At 33.3% G+C, this 15,342-nt stretch overlaps 1 protein-coding gene and 1 long non-coding RNA gene across 6 annotated transcripts in view; both read left to right on the forward strand.

The window, feature by feature from the left end:
- LOC145255718 (tektin-1-like) overlaps positions 1–15,342 on the forward strand; it is a 58,483-nt gene that overhangs the window by 22,355 nt on the left and 20,786 nt on the right. For all 5 annotated transcript variants that reach the window (XM_080114313.1, XM_080114315.1, XM_080114316.1 and 2 more), the window contains 3 exons: positions 368–533; positions 4,928–5,056; positions 7,897–8,040. In XM_080114313.1, the coding sequence (XP_079970439.1) occupies positions 368–533; positions 4,928–5,056; positions 7,897–8,040 (439 nt within the window). The remainder of the gene's footprint in view (positions 1–367; positions 534–4,927; positions 5,057–7,896; positions 8,041–15,342) is intronic.
- Positions 541–1,842, forward strand: LOC145255720 (uncharacterized). Its single transcript, XR_013863895.1, has 2 exons — positions 541–837; positions 1,293–1,842. It is a non-coding gene; the product is annotated as an uncharacterized LOC145255720 (long non-coding RNA).

A 15,342-nucleotide genomic window follows, 5' to 3' on the forward strand; every position in this document is an offset into this window, starting at 1 on the left:
ATCCAATGATATTACAGTTAGTACATTAGCTGTAGATCTCACAGAATGGAAATCATATCGTATGTCACTGAGCAGATTATTTTTGCGGAGGTGGTTGAATACTTCTCTGTTTTTCAGAGATTCCAGCGACTTATTCCTGATGCACAGGAGACTGATTGGCCTGTATTGAAAGGGAGATGAGCAATCTCCGGAATTTTTAAATATAGGGCAGACTGCTGAACTTTTCCAGGGTGTGGGGAAGCATTTCTTCTTAAGGCAATGATTAAACAGCTTTATAACTAGTTCCGGTATGTTTAACTTGTTTTAAGTTAGGTTGCTAGAAATCATTCAACCCTAACATACTTAGTCTTTCATCTGTTTTTTACAGATCAGCGCCTAAAAGACCTGACATTTTGGAGGCAGGAACTTGATGAAAAATTGGATGGCATTAGCAAAGAAATTGATAATTTGAAAGCCTTTAAGAATCGTGTTGGCAAAGCATTGGAAGCATGCAACGACCCTTTGGAAATCGCCAAACAGTGTTTGGCCAACAGGTTTGTAGTCTTAATCTTGTCACTACTCTGCATGTTGTTATCGTGCCTAACACATAGTTGTCAGAAGAAACCAGATACAATAACAATATAAAAAATAACAATTGGATTTGCATATATCTATTCACAGATAAAGAGTCTCTTGAAAATGAATGTAAAGTGGGTTACGGAATGTATAATGGAATACCCGATATAATACCCGATAGAAGAATTACAGACATGATGAATATTTTATGCGCCTTATAAATACAATCAGAAAGAACACATGTTGTCATATTCGAAAATAACAAATATGCCTGAGCAAGGAGTAAGTAAAAGTTGCTTACATCAAGTTTTTTTACTTTTTAGATTCTGCTTGACTGTGATCAGAAAACATAAATATAGGATTTTGAGAGGCATGTTTTATATGCCCTGAATATCAACCAGTATTAGATTAAAATCTCATACTAAATTCTACACATAGGTGAAAGGAGATTACAAATACTTGCATAGAAGAGCTCTTTCTCTAACTTTGTCAATAAATAAAGCAACATGGCAAGGGAGCTAGGAGCCTCCTGAAATGTGACTTTGACACTCCTAGTCAAGTCATCTGAGCCCAGCACCTGCAGAAATTCAGCAGCAGTAGTTCAAACAGCCCTTTTTAGGGCTAAATACCACAAACAAATAATGCAATTTAAACAGTCTTTTCAGGGCTAACTTTCAACAAACTATCTTAATGTGATACCAACTATACTTTTTGCTACTATAACTCCCTTTCTACAGCTAGCGACTCCTGCAGCATCCAGTGTTCCAGCAGCTCCAGCTCACAAGCCACTAGCTCTTGCAGCCCTTCATGTCTGGTTACCAGTTTCGATTCCTGTTGAAGTCCAGTTACCAGTTTTGTGCACACTGGCATCCTGCTACCAGTTTCCAGTTCTCACTGCCGTCCAGTTAGCTGCTCTAGTGCCTACTACCATCCAGCTACCATTTTCCAGTGTCAACTGACATCCAGCTACCTGTTCCAATGCCCACTGAGGTTCTGCTACCCACTCCAGTACTCACTGATGTCCTGCTACCAGTTCCAGTGCCCATTGACGTCCAGCTACATGTTCCAGTGCCTTCTGATGTCAGGCTACTAGTTCCAGTATCAGATCCTGTCTATACGATTTAGATCAACCTGAGGCACATCATTCTAACTTAGGCCACAATAATTTCAACACTGTGAGACGCCCGTTTTCACTCTGGCTAATCCTGATACACGATCTCCAATGCCATTCATTTAACCTTTTTTCTTGGTAAAAATAAAACATGATGCACATCGTCTTTAACTGATCATCTGTGTTTGTTATCTCTCTTTGCTATTGCTATCACTTTCTTGCCTTGTGGCTACTTTATTAGTTGTATATTCAATTGGCACTGTTACTTTTCAACCCTCTGCAATATAAGGAATATATATACTATATATAGTATATCCGGGTTCTTTCTTCATTATCAGAATATGATTGGCTGGTTAAGCTATAAATACCAACCAGCGGAGCCATCTATGACAGACAATCGAAAAGTATACCACAAGCTTCATGCTAGGAACACCAACTTTGATCATGAACACTCGTTCAGTGAAGTGATTCACCAGATTACTACTCAAAACTCTAGCAAAGCACGCTCAGCTACTTCAAACAAATATAACCTTTTTGTTGGACATGTAAGTGATGAGAGGATTTGAAATGAACTCGCAAGTTTTAAAAAAAAGTCTAATGACAAACGATTCAAAAAAATCTCATAAGTTAAAAAACAAAAAAAAACATTAACGTAGAATGTATAAAAAAAGTAAGAATGTAAGAAAAAAGAAGAACGTATAAAAAAAGTTTTTTATTTAATTCTTACAGAATCTGTTCCTTCTTGTTTGTTCAAACGTTATTGTCTACACAAATTGGAGTTATATCACAAAATCACCAGGCTCAAGGATTTTTTCTTGCTGAAGGTATTTCAAATTCATTCTCAGAATTTAAATCTGACCTGGATATTGGTTCAACGTTTTCATTTTATTTTTGTAGGTTCAGAATCATATTTACATATATATATTTATACATATATTTATGTAAGCAATAGTCTGACCAAGAAAGAAATCACACTATTGTTAGAAAAATTGAGAACAGAAGAAAATACTAAATTTAATCCTTCCAAAAAAAAAATTGAAGAATATGTCATTTAGTGAAACAATAGAAATTTTGTCAAATATTTTCGATAAAAGAGAAGGTCTGTCTCATACTCGATATAAGTGTTTAAATATTGTAAAACAAGAGAATACATAAATTGAAAAAGCAAGTGTTATTGAATGAGAACACTAAAAAAAAGGAAATATGTGGAAAAATATCATTATACATAGAGTGGTAATGCTGGCTACTCTGCAAAAAGTTCTCAAAGAATTTCACACAAGCCATCCAGGGATTTCATGAATGAAATCTTTAATGAGAAGTTATACTTATTAGCTAAGGGTGGACCAACACATAAAATTTGGTCAAACAGTACAGAGGATGCCCACTGGCAGCAAGGGATTCACCAGTAAAGATTTAACCCTGGCCAAAGATAGATGTTCCATGAACTTGATTGCATATCAACTATGGATCGTATTACTTGATCATCATGGATAGTTTCACTAAGTGTCCAGAAATTGTTGAGTGCAGACATCCAACTGAAGCAAATATAATAAACACAATTAAATTTTTAGTCATCTTGGACTCCTGAAAACTTTAGTCGGTGACAATGGAACCCAGTTCATGGGAAGAGAATTTAAGGAATTTTGTAAATTATTGACAATGCCAGTATATCACCCAAAATCAAACGGACAGGTGGAAAAATTTGTGGACACATTTAAATGTGCTCTAAAGAAGAATCAAGGCATGGACACAAATGAGAATAATATTCAGAAAGTTTTGGCAGCTTACAGAATCATGCTAAACCCAAATACATCACATTTATAGCCTTAATGTTTGCAAGAAAACTATGCTCTGTATTTGATAGGCTGTTACCATTTCCGGCAAAGGAACCATCAAAAAAGAAAAACAGATGATTGCAGTCCATAAGTCATGTAGCAGTTTTTTTTTTTATTTTCCAGAACTTTGGGCTGAAAATATATATTAAGAAGAAGAAATAGTAACCAAAATGTTATATATGACATAAAAGGAAGCAAATTTCCGTGCAAAAGGTATTGGAGTCAATATTCTCTAATGGGCGTATTCCAAAACTCGATGCCAGAAGTATCAGTGTGTTCGACGTCACCACTGCAAGGAGGATTGAGAAGAAAAAGATTTAGAAAAAAATTGATCCACATCCTAAAAAAACTATTAAAGCTAAATTTCAGGGGAAGGTGATGTAATGAATATAAGTACATCCGGGTTCTTCCTCCTTAAAAGAATCTGATCAGCTGATTCCATCATAAATATTGACTGGTAAAGTCACCTATGGCAGACGTTGAAAAGTAAACCACGAGTCTCACACTAGGGGTACCACCTTCGACCATGAAAAATTGCTCAGCATTATTATTCAAAACTGTAACAAGCTACACTCAGCTACTTCAAACAAATTTATCCCTTTGAAAGATATATCATTTGCAATAGATTACTTAATCCTGTCTGGCAATTTGGTAATATGCAGACATTCTTAAATAATCACCTTCAAAGAAAAATCAACTAAGGTGATTAACTTTTATTATTTTAATACAAGTTCTTTATTTGCTTTTATTTTTATTTTAGGTTTACTTAAATTATGATTTCTCATTCTTTTTTTTTTTTTTTTCATAAAAAAAGCAAGGGTTCATTTCATAAACATTGATGGATTATTGACATATTCGTTTTATTCACATCTTGCTCCATTCTTATTGAATCGTAATACTAGTTTACTGTAAGTTAAATACTGAACTTAACAAAAAAGACATAATTAGAAGAGATAGAAATATATATATTAATGATTTTAATGTAATGGGTCGCTGATAAATTCAGTTAGTATTAATAAACTTTGTAACTTTTTATTTAACTCAGGTAGGTTGCGATCTAAGGTTGTTTGATTGTCAGAGACTCAACACTTTTCAACAAACAGGATCATTCAGCCTTCCCCAATATTTTTGGGTGTACTGGAAGAGAGAGGATGAAATATGAGTGTATATACTACACTTTGATCTAAGCCAGTATCTAGTTGGTTAATATATTCAACACTTGATCTAAAGTTAAACAATGGTCAGCCTGTTCAGGAGTTAATAGGGATGTAAGTATATATTTACAAACTAATATGAACAGTTATTATCATTTGTGACATAAATGGACAGGTTTTATCGGCAACTAAGTAAACGTTTTTCTCTGATCAATCTATTAAAAAAATATAATCAATGATATAACTTTTTCTTTTTTTTCTTCTTTTTTCAGAGAACGTCGATTAGGTATCGACTTGGTCCATGATAGTGTTCAGAAAGAGTTGCTTAAAGAGATTGAAATCATAAACGGTGTTCAGTCTCTTTTGACTCGTACCGAAGAACAAGCCAAAGAACAGCTTCGGTTGGTAACATGATTTCTCTTTAACATTTAATAATATGTTAGTAAAATCGATATTTGTAATTCCTGTCTATCTACTAATTACTATATTACTTACACTTTATATAAGATTATAGGTGCTCTGGTAGCAGTACAGTATCAAATTAAAAGACGAATTTGAGGCATTAAATGTCCACAAGCGAAAAATCGTCTCAAATCCACGGTTTACCTATTTTTATATACATTAATTATTAATTATAATTAATTTTTAAGACAACAGTTGCTTAACTCCTTACATTAAAAGTGATTATAATATTACAATTAAAGTAAAGATCGACCATGGATTTGAGGCCATTAAATTAATTAAAATTACATTTAAATTGTACTAGATTAATCTTTTCTTTTCTTTTTTTTGTAATATCCATGCATTTTAACAATATTACTTTATGTAATAATATTATTTTATAAGATAATCATATTTAACTTAAGGAGCTAAAAAATAACTGAAAAAAATTGTTTCCACTCTTGTTAATTTTTATTAAACAAAAATTACAAAGAAAATTGTCTTTTCAAAAAGTAATTATATTAAATAGTTAATGTACATGGAGCTAGACCTTGAATTTGAGACCATTTTTCAATTGTGCAGTTTTTATCATCCGAAATTAACCTTTCAATTTTGATATCATGTTGCTACCAAAGCACTGACCTCTTCAACATTTTTCATCTCTCAAACTAAAGAATAATTAAAAAAAAAATAGAAATTTACTGTAAAATCTGAACTATATACATTAAAATTTTGAAAAGCTTACGGATCAGTCACACAAATCAGTCGATTATGTACGTGTATATATATTTCGATTCAACAATTTCTGTTTTTTATTCTCTTCTACAGAGAAGTTAAATAAAACCAATGAGATATAAACAATAAAGATAATAATAAAAAATCAGTCAATCGCTACATCCCTCAACCCTCCTCTCTATACTCTCTCTTTCTTTCTATGCTATGAGTAAAATAATATAACTATTTTTATGATATTCCTTTTTGTTTAAAATGGAGTATTCCAATCTTTTACTTTTTCTTTTCTTTATTATTTACCTTTGACTGTTAATAAAATGAGAGAGAGAGAGAGAAAGAGAGAGAGAGAGAGCCATGGAAGTGAGAGTACCATATAAAATTAGAGCGAGAAGACCAAACATCACACAATGAGAGAGGGTGAAAATGCTAGATAGAAACTTACTAAAATACAAGTCACTTGCTGAGTTAATTGCAACTTGTGGATAATTAGAAAAATTAAAAGAAATGTTTGTTTTCTTTTTAAAATTTTTAAACATAACTCACTCCCAAAGCTGGGAAATATTTCATCATCTATTTCATATTGAATATATATATATATATATATATATATATATATATATATATATATATATATAGTGTAGCATATGCCATAAAAGGTGAGGATTTACGTAACAAATAGACGTAGGGGTATGAAAGGAAACTTACGATAAAAGCAAAAAGCAAATATCGTTTATCTTTGTAACACGTCGCAAAAAAGGGGTGTACAAGGGAATTTATGGGAACACAAAACCCAAGTATTTTATCGCACATGTGACATGGGTAAAAAGAAAACAGACTCGGAAACCGAACACGACAAAAAACGGGAGAAGTAACGAAACAAAAACACCAGTGATAATATTTTCGAAATTAAATTTTATTATGAAACATTAAACTACGGTAGGTAGGGGATAATGAGATTAAGTAAAAATTAAAAAAAAAAAAAAAAAAATTATAAAGATGGGGAGGGGTATCTTTGTATACTATTTGAAGGTGCCAACGAGAAATATAAGAAAATATATTAGTCCAAACGAAACAATGGCAATATGAACTCGTTGACTTAAATATATGAGAGAGAGGTAACTCACGGTTTTTTTTTATGTTTCTTTTCTCTTTTGTTTGTTTTTTTTTTTTTTTTCAACTTTCAAAGTGAACTTTAACCTTCATTTTATTCGTCTCGGTCTACAGTTCGTAGCATGCGGTATTCATATTGTATCCATTAAATATATCGGTTATTCTTGGAGTATTCTGTCTCCTGTGTTTGTGAAATTAACATCCTGTATTCCGACAACGCCAGCTTGTTCTCCCAAGCATTATTTCTTTCCTTTCGCTGTTGATATGGAGTTTCTCCCAGGCATTACTTCGTTTCTTTTGTTGTTGATGGAGTACCTCCCAGGCGTTACTTCGTTCCTTTCGCTGTTGATGGAGGGAGGTGTATCCACATCTTCGTTCATCTGTCGCTGGGTGAAGGAAAAATTTCCACGTGCGCACGCCATGTAGTAACTGCCCTGTACGAAAATGTCTTTCTTCCTCTTTTCTCTCTCTCTCTCTCTCTCTCTCTCTTTCTTCTCTTCTTAGTACATTTCTTAGCCCTTTCTTTCCTTTATTCTTCGTTGCCTAGCAACCCACACGGGTCGGGTCGATGGGTTCCTGAGCAAATGACCCAGTCATCGGCCACCTGTTAGCCTGGGTAATAGACGCCTCTTCCACCTCTCTCCTTCTCTTCTATACTCATTGTCTCTTTTTCTCTCTTTTTAGGTTTAGCCTCCCCCTCTTTTTTTTTTCTATACTCTCTTTTTTCTTTCTCTCTTGGAAACTATGTTCATTTGCCTCGGTAATAAAATAAAATAAAATAACAAAAAACGATACATTTCTCGTTGGCCCGAAATTAAATATTTCAATTTTTAATCAATTACGTAATCCAATTTATGGGTTACGTTACAATATATAATATTAATTTTAGATAAATATAATTATTTTTAAGCCTACAGTCACGTGTTTAATTTCAAATAATTTTTTGTTTATGTTTCAGGTGTAACAGAAAAGCTCAATATAGACTCAACAAAGATCACCGTGACAAAACTATTGGCATTGATATCGACAAATATTGTCAGAAAATGAAAGATCATTACTCAAATCTTCATTTCAATAGTGAAGCGACCAACATTGACCCTAAGTAAGTAATTGACCTTCAAAATTAATGCTGTTATTTACATAATCCCACCAACATTTATGCCTCTTGTGACATCTTTTATTCGTGTTTCATTCATTAATTGAATTATATTATTCGGATTACTGTTCTCATCTTGGATGTTATTCTCACAACGTTTCAGCCGATGTAACTATGACCTTCTTCAGATACATCTTATCAAATTCAGGAACCTTTCTATGGAACTTGGAAATCTCTACAGAATATCGAATTCATTTAATTCATGGAGTTTGCTCTCGTTTTGTCAGTGGTGAGGTCTTAAATAATTGTAATTAATCATGGTTTACGGAATAAGAACATGTTATTCCTATGATTAAATATAAAGTTTAATTCAGTATTTGATTCAGATTTCTGAGTAAGACAAAAATTTAAAATATTTTATTTGTTATAAACAAATCGGAAAATTATATATATACTAGACTACCCGTGACCCGTTGGGTCAGTATGTTATATTAGCTATGGAATTCATGTATGAGCGTGACACTTGTGACGTAAAGAAAATAGTTTTTTTACATAACAGAAACATTTCTATGAAAGTATATTAAAATGAAAAAGAATGTAGATAGATTTCTATGAGTCGTTCTGTTTATTATAATTGATTATTTTTGAAAAAAAAATTACAGTTACTGAATTATAAGTGATTGGCCATTCTTATAGGTAAATGCACACTGAACAGATACCATAATACTTATTATAATTAAATTCAAATTTTGATATATCTGCTTTTTCTTCTTTTTTTTTTACATCGTTCATTTCTGTATTATGTTTAAGTTATTTTAAACCCCACTCTTCCCGTTAAATAATAATTTCGAAATGATAACGTTAATATTTCAGCGTCCAATTGTTCTTTTGTTTGTTTTTTTCGCATTTAAATTATCCAAATAAACAATTGTTAATACTGTCTGCTTTTTTTTTTTACATCGTTCATTCCTGTATTTCGTTGAAGTTATTTTAAAATCCACTTTTCCCATGTTAAATAATAATTTCGAAATAATAACGTTAATATTTCAGTGCGCAGGTCAAAATCTGCAAAAGAAGCGATTTGTGTTTATTTGTTTATGTTGTTATGGGTTAATGTTTATGCGCGCATGCGCAACCGGATGTCATAAACCAGAAAGTGGGTTACATACATTGTTACAAGGTCATTTGAGGTTTATAATTATATATATATATATATATATATATATATATATATATATATATATATATATATATATATAATTTTCTGATTTGTTTATAACATAAATAAAATATTTTAAATTTTTACATTATTTATTTGAATATATATATATATATATATATATATATATATATATATATATATATATATATATATATATATATATGTGTGTGTGTGTTACGATTTTGTTCCTTAGAAGCGCTGGTTGAATTTGAATAAAATGAAATACGTATTATATACGTTTGAAGCCAAAACAATGCATTATTACAAAATAAACAGACATTTATTTTCTTTGAAATTTATATTGAAATTAATGAATATATTTCGAAGGAACTTTCATCTTCAGTATGTCTTCTTTTTTTTTTTTTTTTTTCGCCATGTTGTTGTTGGAGCAGAGAATAAGCAAGTAGAATCCCGTTTGTTGTTTCTACGGTAGTTTTTTAAATCTCGGAATGGTGCGTTTGGTCAAGCGGAATTCACGTTAAGATTTTGTTCCTTAGAAGCACTGATTGAGTTCCGAGATTTAAAAAACTACCGTAGAAACAACAAACGGGTTTCTACTTGCAACCGTTCTTTTTCAGCACTATTGTTCTCTTTCTAATGTCGGAGGTGCCCCAAAAAGGGGACCGACGAAAATGGTGACCCTTTTTCAAACCTCGTTAAAATTTATGGTAACCGCCATAATTTGGTGAACGCCCGACGTGCGTATATACACGCAATCTTCAATGAACAAAAAAAAATAAAAACGATGAGAACGTGACAGAGTAAAAAAAAAAAAAAAGAAGAAAAGGCCTTTCTAAAACTACAGTAGAACCTTACAAAAAGTATATATAAATCCGCTTTCCAAGAAATGCCGATAATATATATATTTTTCTATTTTTGTGAAACGGTTCACGCTATATAAGGCTATAAAAACAAAACAAACAAACAAGAAAAATCACCAGATAAATGACTAAAATAAAATCTGGTCTAAAAACTATTCTGTAACAACAAAAAAGTTACTTTAAGAATCAATACAGAATCCCAAACTTCATTCTGAAACACACACACACACACACACACACACACACCTGCACACAGAAAAAGGAACCTTCCAGACGTACGCGTGTGAAGCCAATTTTGGAACACGTGTGGTCACACACCCGCACACAGAAAAAGGAACCTTCCAGACGCACGTGTGTGAAGCCAATTTTGGAACACGTGTATGCATCGATGAACTCAGTTTTTTTTTCTTTAAGAACATTGACTATATATTCACACACACACACACACACACAAATATATATATATATATATATATATATATATATATATAAAATAAATTTTAATTGACGTTATTTCTCCGAGCACCTTCTGAAATTAACCTCTGGTGAGTACTCGCTTTTTCTCTCTTCTTGCTTATCACACCCCAACCATTTCCTTTAGTCGCCCCAGTAATAGCAGCCCACACTGAAATGCCGTTAACGGAGTTGGGTCGACTACCCGACAACTTGATGCCATTAATAGAAAATACATCAATATTTCAGGCGGTTGAGAGTCGAGTTCGGAAAAACGACCATATTACCATCAGACAGTCTAGTGAAACCATTCCAGCCAGCCTATGTCCATATAGAAGGAAACAGCGGCTGAAGATATGTAGAGCCTATATATATAGGTTCGTGCATGCAAGCCATGGTGTGAGTTGCCAAAGAAAAAGAGTAGTTTACAGACTCTGCCTAACTCACGCTCTTCCTCTCCTGCCCTTAGTGATTCAGAAAACTAGAAAGGCAGACTGCGTTTGCTCCAGTAATGCCGCCGTTATTAGAAGTTTCTGCTAAAATAGGAGCGTCTAAAGTCAATTTTATTAGAGATACAGGAGCCAGTGTTTCCATTTTACCACATTCCATAGTAAATGGAATTACTCTGGAGTGGAGCCAACTCCTGTTCGTATCTCTACCGCTAACGGTGAAAGCATAAAATGCTATGGCCAGACAAACCTCGAAGTTAAGATACCCCATTTGTAGAAGATCTTTTCAATGAAGTTTCGTGATCGCAGATGTCACTAACCTTTTGTTAGGATTTGACTTCTTAAACAAATTTAACATTATAGTGGATTGTAAAAATAGATCCATCTGTGATAATGTAACGGAGCATGAAATTACAGTCAATGCAGCAACGGGAACCGATGCTGTAGTGATTAACAAAATAGACTTAGCAGATTATGTTACAGAAGTAATAGGTAAATATAATAATGTGCTTTCACCACATAGCGACACAAACAAAGACTATGGTGGAGTGTATCGCAGGATTGGTACAGGCAGCCACATACAAGTCTTTGCTAAAGCCAGACAACTTTCCGGTCCTAAGTTAGACGCAGCATAGGCAGAATTTAAAAAGTTACTAAATACCGGAGTTATCCAGCCTTCCAGTAGCGAGTAGGCAACCCCTTTGCACTTGGTGAAGAAGCCGGATGGGTCATATTGAGCGTGTGATGATTTCCGTGCATTAAATAGCACTACCAAAACAGACCGCTACCCGGTACCAAATATAAATTCCTTCTGCACACAGTTAGCTAATAAACAATATTTTTCCAAAATAGATTTAACTGTAGCATATCATCAGATTAAGGTACACCCTGAAGATGTGCCTAAGACAGCAGTAGTGACACCTTTTGGTTTGTTTGAGTTTAATTACATGTCATTTGGTTTAAAGAATGCTGCGGCTACATTTCAGCATTTTATGGATAAAATATTTTTAAAATTAAATTGCATATTTATATATTTAAACGACATACTAGTTTTTAGTGAAAGTGAACAACAGCACAAGGAAGATTTAGATAGAGCATTTAGGATCCTTAGTGATAACAATTTAAAGATTTCCTTAGATAAGTGTGTATTCGGAGTACCAGAGTTAGATTTCTTAGGTTTTCACGTAAGCAAAGAAGGCTTGTTGCCTACTTTAAAGAAAATCAAAGAGTTTGAAAATTTTCCGATACCTAAGGAATCAAAAAGCTTACATAGATTTCTGGGGATGACAAGTTTTTACCGCAAATTAGTCCCTAATTATGCATCCATAATTTTACCACTATCCGAACGGATGAGGTTGGATCCTGAAGCAAAGTCCGAGCTTAATGAGGAAGAAACTAATGCCTGCAAAACAATAATAAGCAAATTATCGGAAATTACGGCGTTAGCTCATCCACAGTCTTCAGCTACAGAATACCACTTAGTTACAGATGCAAGTTAATATGCCGCGGGTGCTGCATTACACCAGTTGATAGATAAGAAACCAGTACCTATAGGTTTCTTTTCCAAGAAATTTTCTCAAACCCAAGCCAAGTATTCCACGTTTGACAGAGAGCTACTGGCAGCTTATTTTTCAGTGATACATTTCCGCCACCTCATAAAAGGTCGTCACGTGACATTATTCACTGATCATAAGCCATTATGCGGAGCCTTTTATAGTCAGACATCAGCAAAATCAGATCGACAACAGCGACACTTATCAGTGCTTGCCGAATATATTGCTAACGTGGAGTACATTAAAGGAGCTGAGAATATAGTTGCAGACTGTATGTCTCGGCCTGCATTAGCTGTGAAGATAGATGCATGCGACTTAGCTGAAATAGCCCAGGCACAAAAAGGTGATGACGAAATAAAGTCATACACTAATTTGAAAGAATACTGTGTGTTAAGCTAAGTCGGCTCAGTCCTATGCGATACTTCAACTAAGTACCCCAGACCATTTATCCCAAAAGAGCTTCGTCAAGCTATTTTCTACAATTTACATAGCTTGGTGCATCCTGATACGGGAGTATCTATAAAACTGGTCAAGTCCAGATACTTTTGGCCTAGTTTAGATAAAACGATTAAACGATTCTGTGCAGAATGGGTAGTGTGTCAACAATCAAAAGTTCACAGACACACAAAGTCTGCAGTCCAAGAATTTGAGTTACTATCTGCACGTTTCCAGACGGTACATATTGATATCGTTGGACCCCTGCCCTTAATGCGCAATGAGTCCAACCTTTACCTGAGCCATTACAAATACAGGGTGACCCAAAAAAACGGGCCCCAACTCTAATTAGGCCCTGTTTCTTAGTGTTTTGTCCGAATGAAATGAAACTTTGGTCATAACTAGTTTATTATATTCAAAACATCGCATCAAAACACTAGGGTCTTTGGCCTTTTTTTCCTCCGTTGACTGTAAAATGCTCAGAAAAACAATTGAATGTCCTCTATTTTTTTTGGGTCACCCTGTATTTGCTTACTTGCATCGATCGTGCAACTCGCACAGTCGGTAGCAGAAGCGTTTATCAATGCATTGGATATCTCGATTTGGAGTCCCACTACATGTTGTAACTGACAGAGGTAGTCAGCTTGAGAGCGAATTGTTCCAGGAATTAACCAAGGTAGTAGGTTTTTACCGATTGAGGACAACTTCGTATAATAATACGTATTTCATTTTACATATATATACATTTTTATTTGTTTTACATAAGCATTAATACATCGCTACACATTCATGAGCATGTTCCAGTCAGCTAGTTAGAAGTAACTAGAGACCTCTTCAGGTGATATTGCTTATACAAAGTTTAGTCAGTAAAATCAGATTTGCAATTATGTTTTCTTTGATCGCATAACTAAAAGAAAACTCAATTGCAACTTCTCTTCCGATTTTCGGATTATGTAATCATACCCATATACCTTTATTTTCTTTTAAAGTTGATGAATTCCTATTCTCCTGATGAGTAAGGGCAGAATAAATTGAAAAATTGACATAATAATTACATGAAATATTCTGCACCACGAAACAGGTGCTGTCAAAAATTGAGCATTTCAACATACTTAAAGAAATTAACGGTAAGATGGAATATAGACCTTTTGTCATTTATTTATATATGCTTTGTAGTTACATCAAACTTCATAAATTAAAGGATTGGTAAAAATAATAGGTGAAATATAATTAAATAAGCATATTTTCCCATAAACAAATATACATAAGCCTGAAGAATCCTAGAGTTGATGAAACTCGGAATATTCCTTGTAGCTTAATCGCCATTTATATTTTATAACTTACTAACTAGCTCTACTTACGTATCGAGCACTGTTGAAATAAATACTTAAAGTTTGCGCATAAATTTATACTTTCGTATATTAATTTATGCGAGTAAATGAAGTGTATATATATATATATATATATATATATATATATATATATAGTCATCCACATACAATACTGTTTCGCTGTTTCACAGCTTATCAGTGTGGCTAGACAAGCAACTACCTCAAGCCAGGATCGAAATCCGATCACCCAAACGACAGTCGGAGCTTCTAACCATTGCACTATACGGCTGCTACTATGAGGGCAGTGAATTAACAATGTTTTGACATTGTCCAAAGTACCTAAGCTCAATTTGTTTACACAAAGAGCATCGCTTCATATGCTAATGGTAATTTATATATCACTTCCCAAATATATATATATATATTACAGAAGATTATAACAATTCAAATCAACAAATGATCAAAAGTATTTTCGAAACAAAATCCATTAGCTAAAGAAGGTCAACAAGCTGCGGTCATTTATTGATCACTGGTAAATTTGAAGCTGATGGTACCTATGTTTGCATAAACTTCTTTAATACATATATATTAATAAAGATTACGCTTTTGAATTTTTCTTGATAATCAAGCTCTCTGCTGGATTCTCTCCTACTAATCTTATAAAGATATATACAAATATATATATATATATATATATATATATATATATATATATATATATATATGCATGCGAGAGAGATAAAATGTCGTTTATGTTTGAAATTCGAGTTGCTGCTGATTTGATTTGAATTAAAAACCTCTGAATAAGAATTGTTTGTCATAATTTGACCTGAATTTTTGGCGTTTAACTTAAATGTCAAGGGATATTTATGACACAGAAGTAAACAAAACACGTTATGTAATGAGTGAAAGTGTTTGGTTGACAAAATTGGTTTCACAAAAAACAAAATGTGAATATTTTGATTAGATTTTGATTAGATACGTCCATATAGTTCTGTCCATTCATCGGTCTGTCACAGTTGAATTATATTTTTGTTGATCTGT

Source organism: Euprymna scolopes, chromosome 31 (genome assembly GCF_053919585.1).
Source record: "Euprymna scolopes isolate OS-2025 chromosome 31, ASM5391958v1, whole genome shotgun sequence".
NCBI lineage: Eukaryota > Metazoa > Mollusca > Cephalopoda > Sepiida > Sepiolidae > Euprymna > Euprymna scolopes.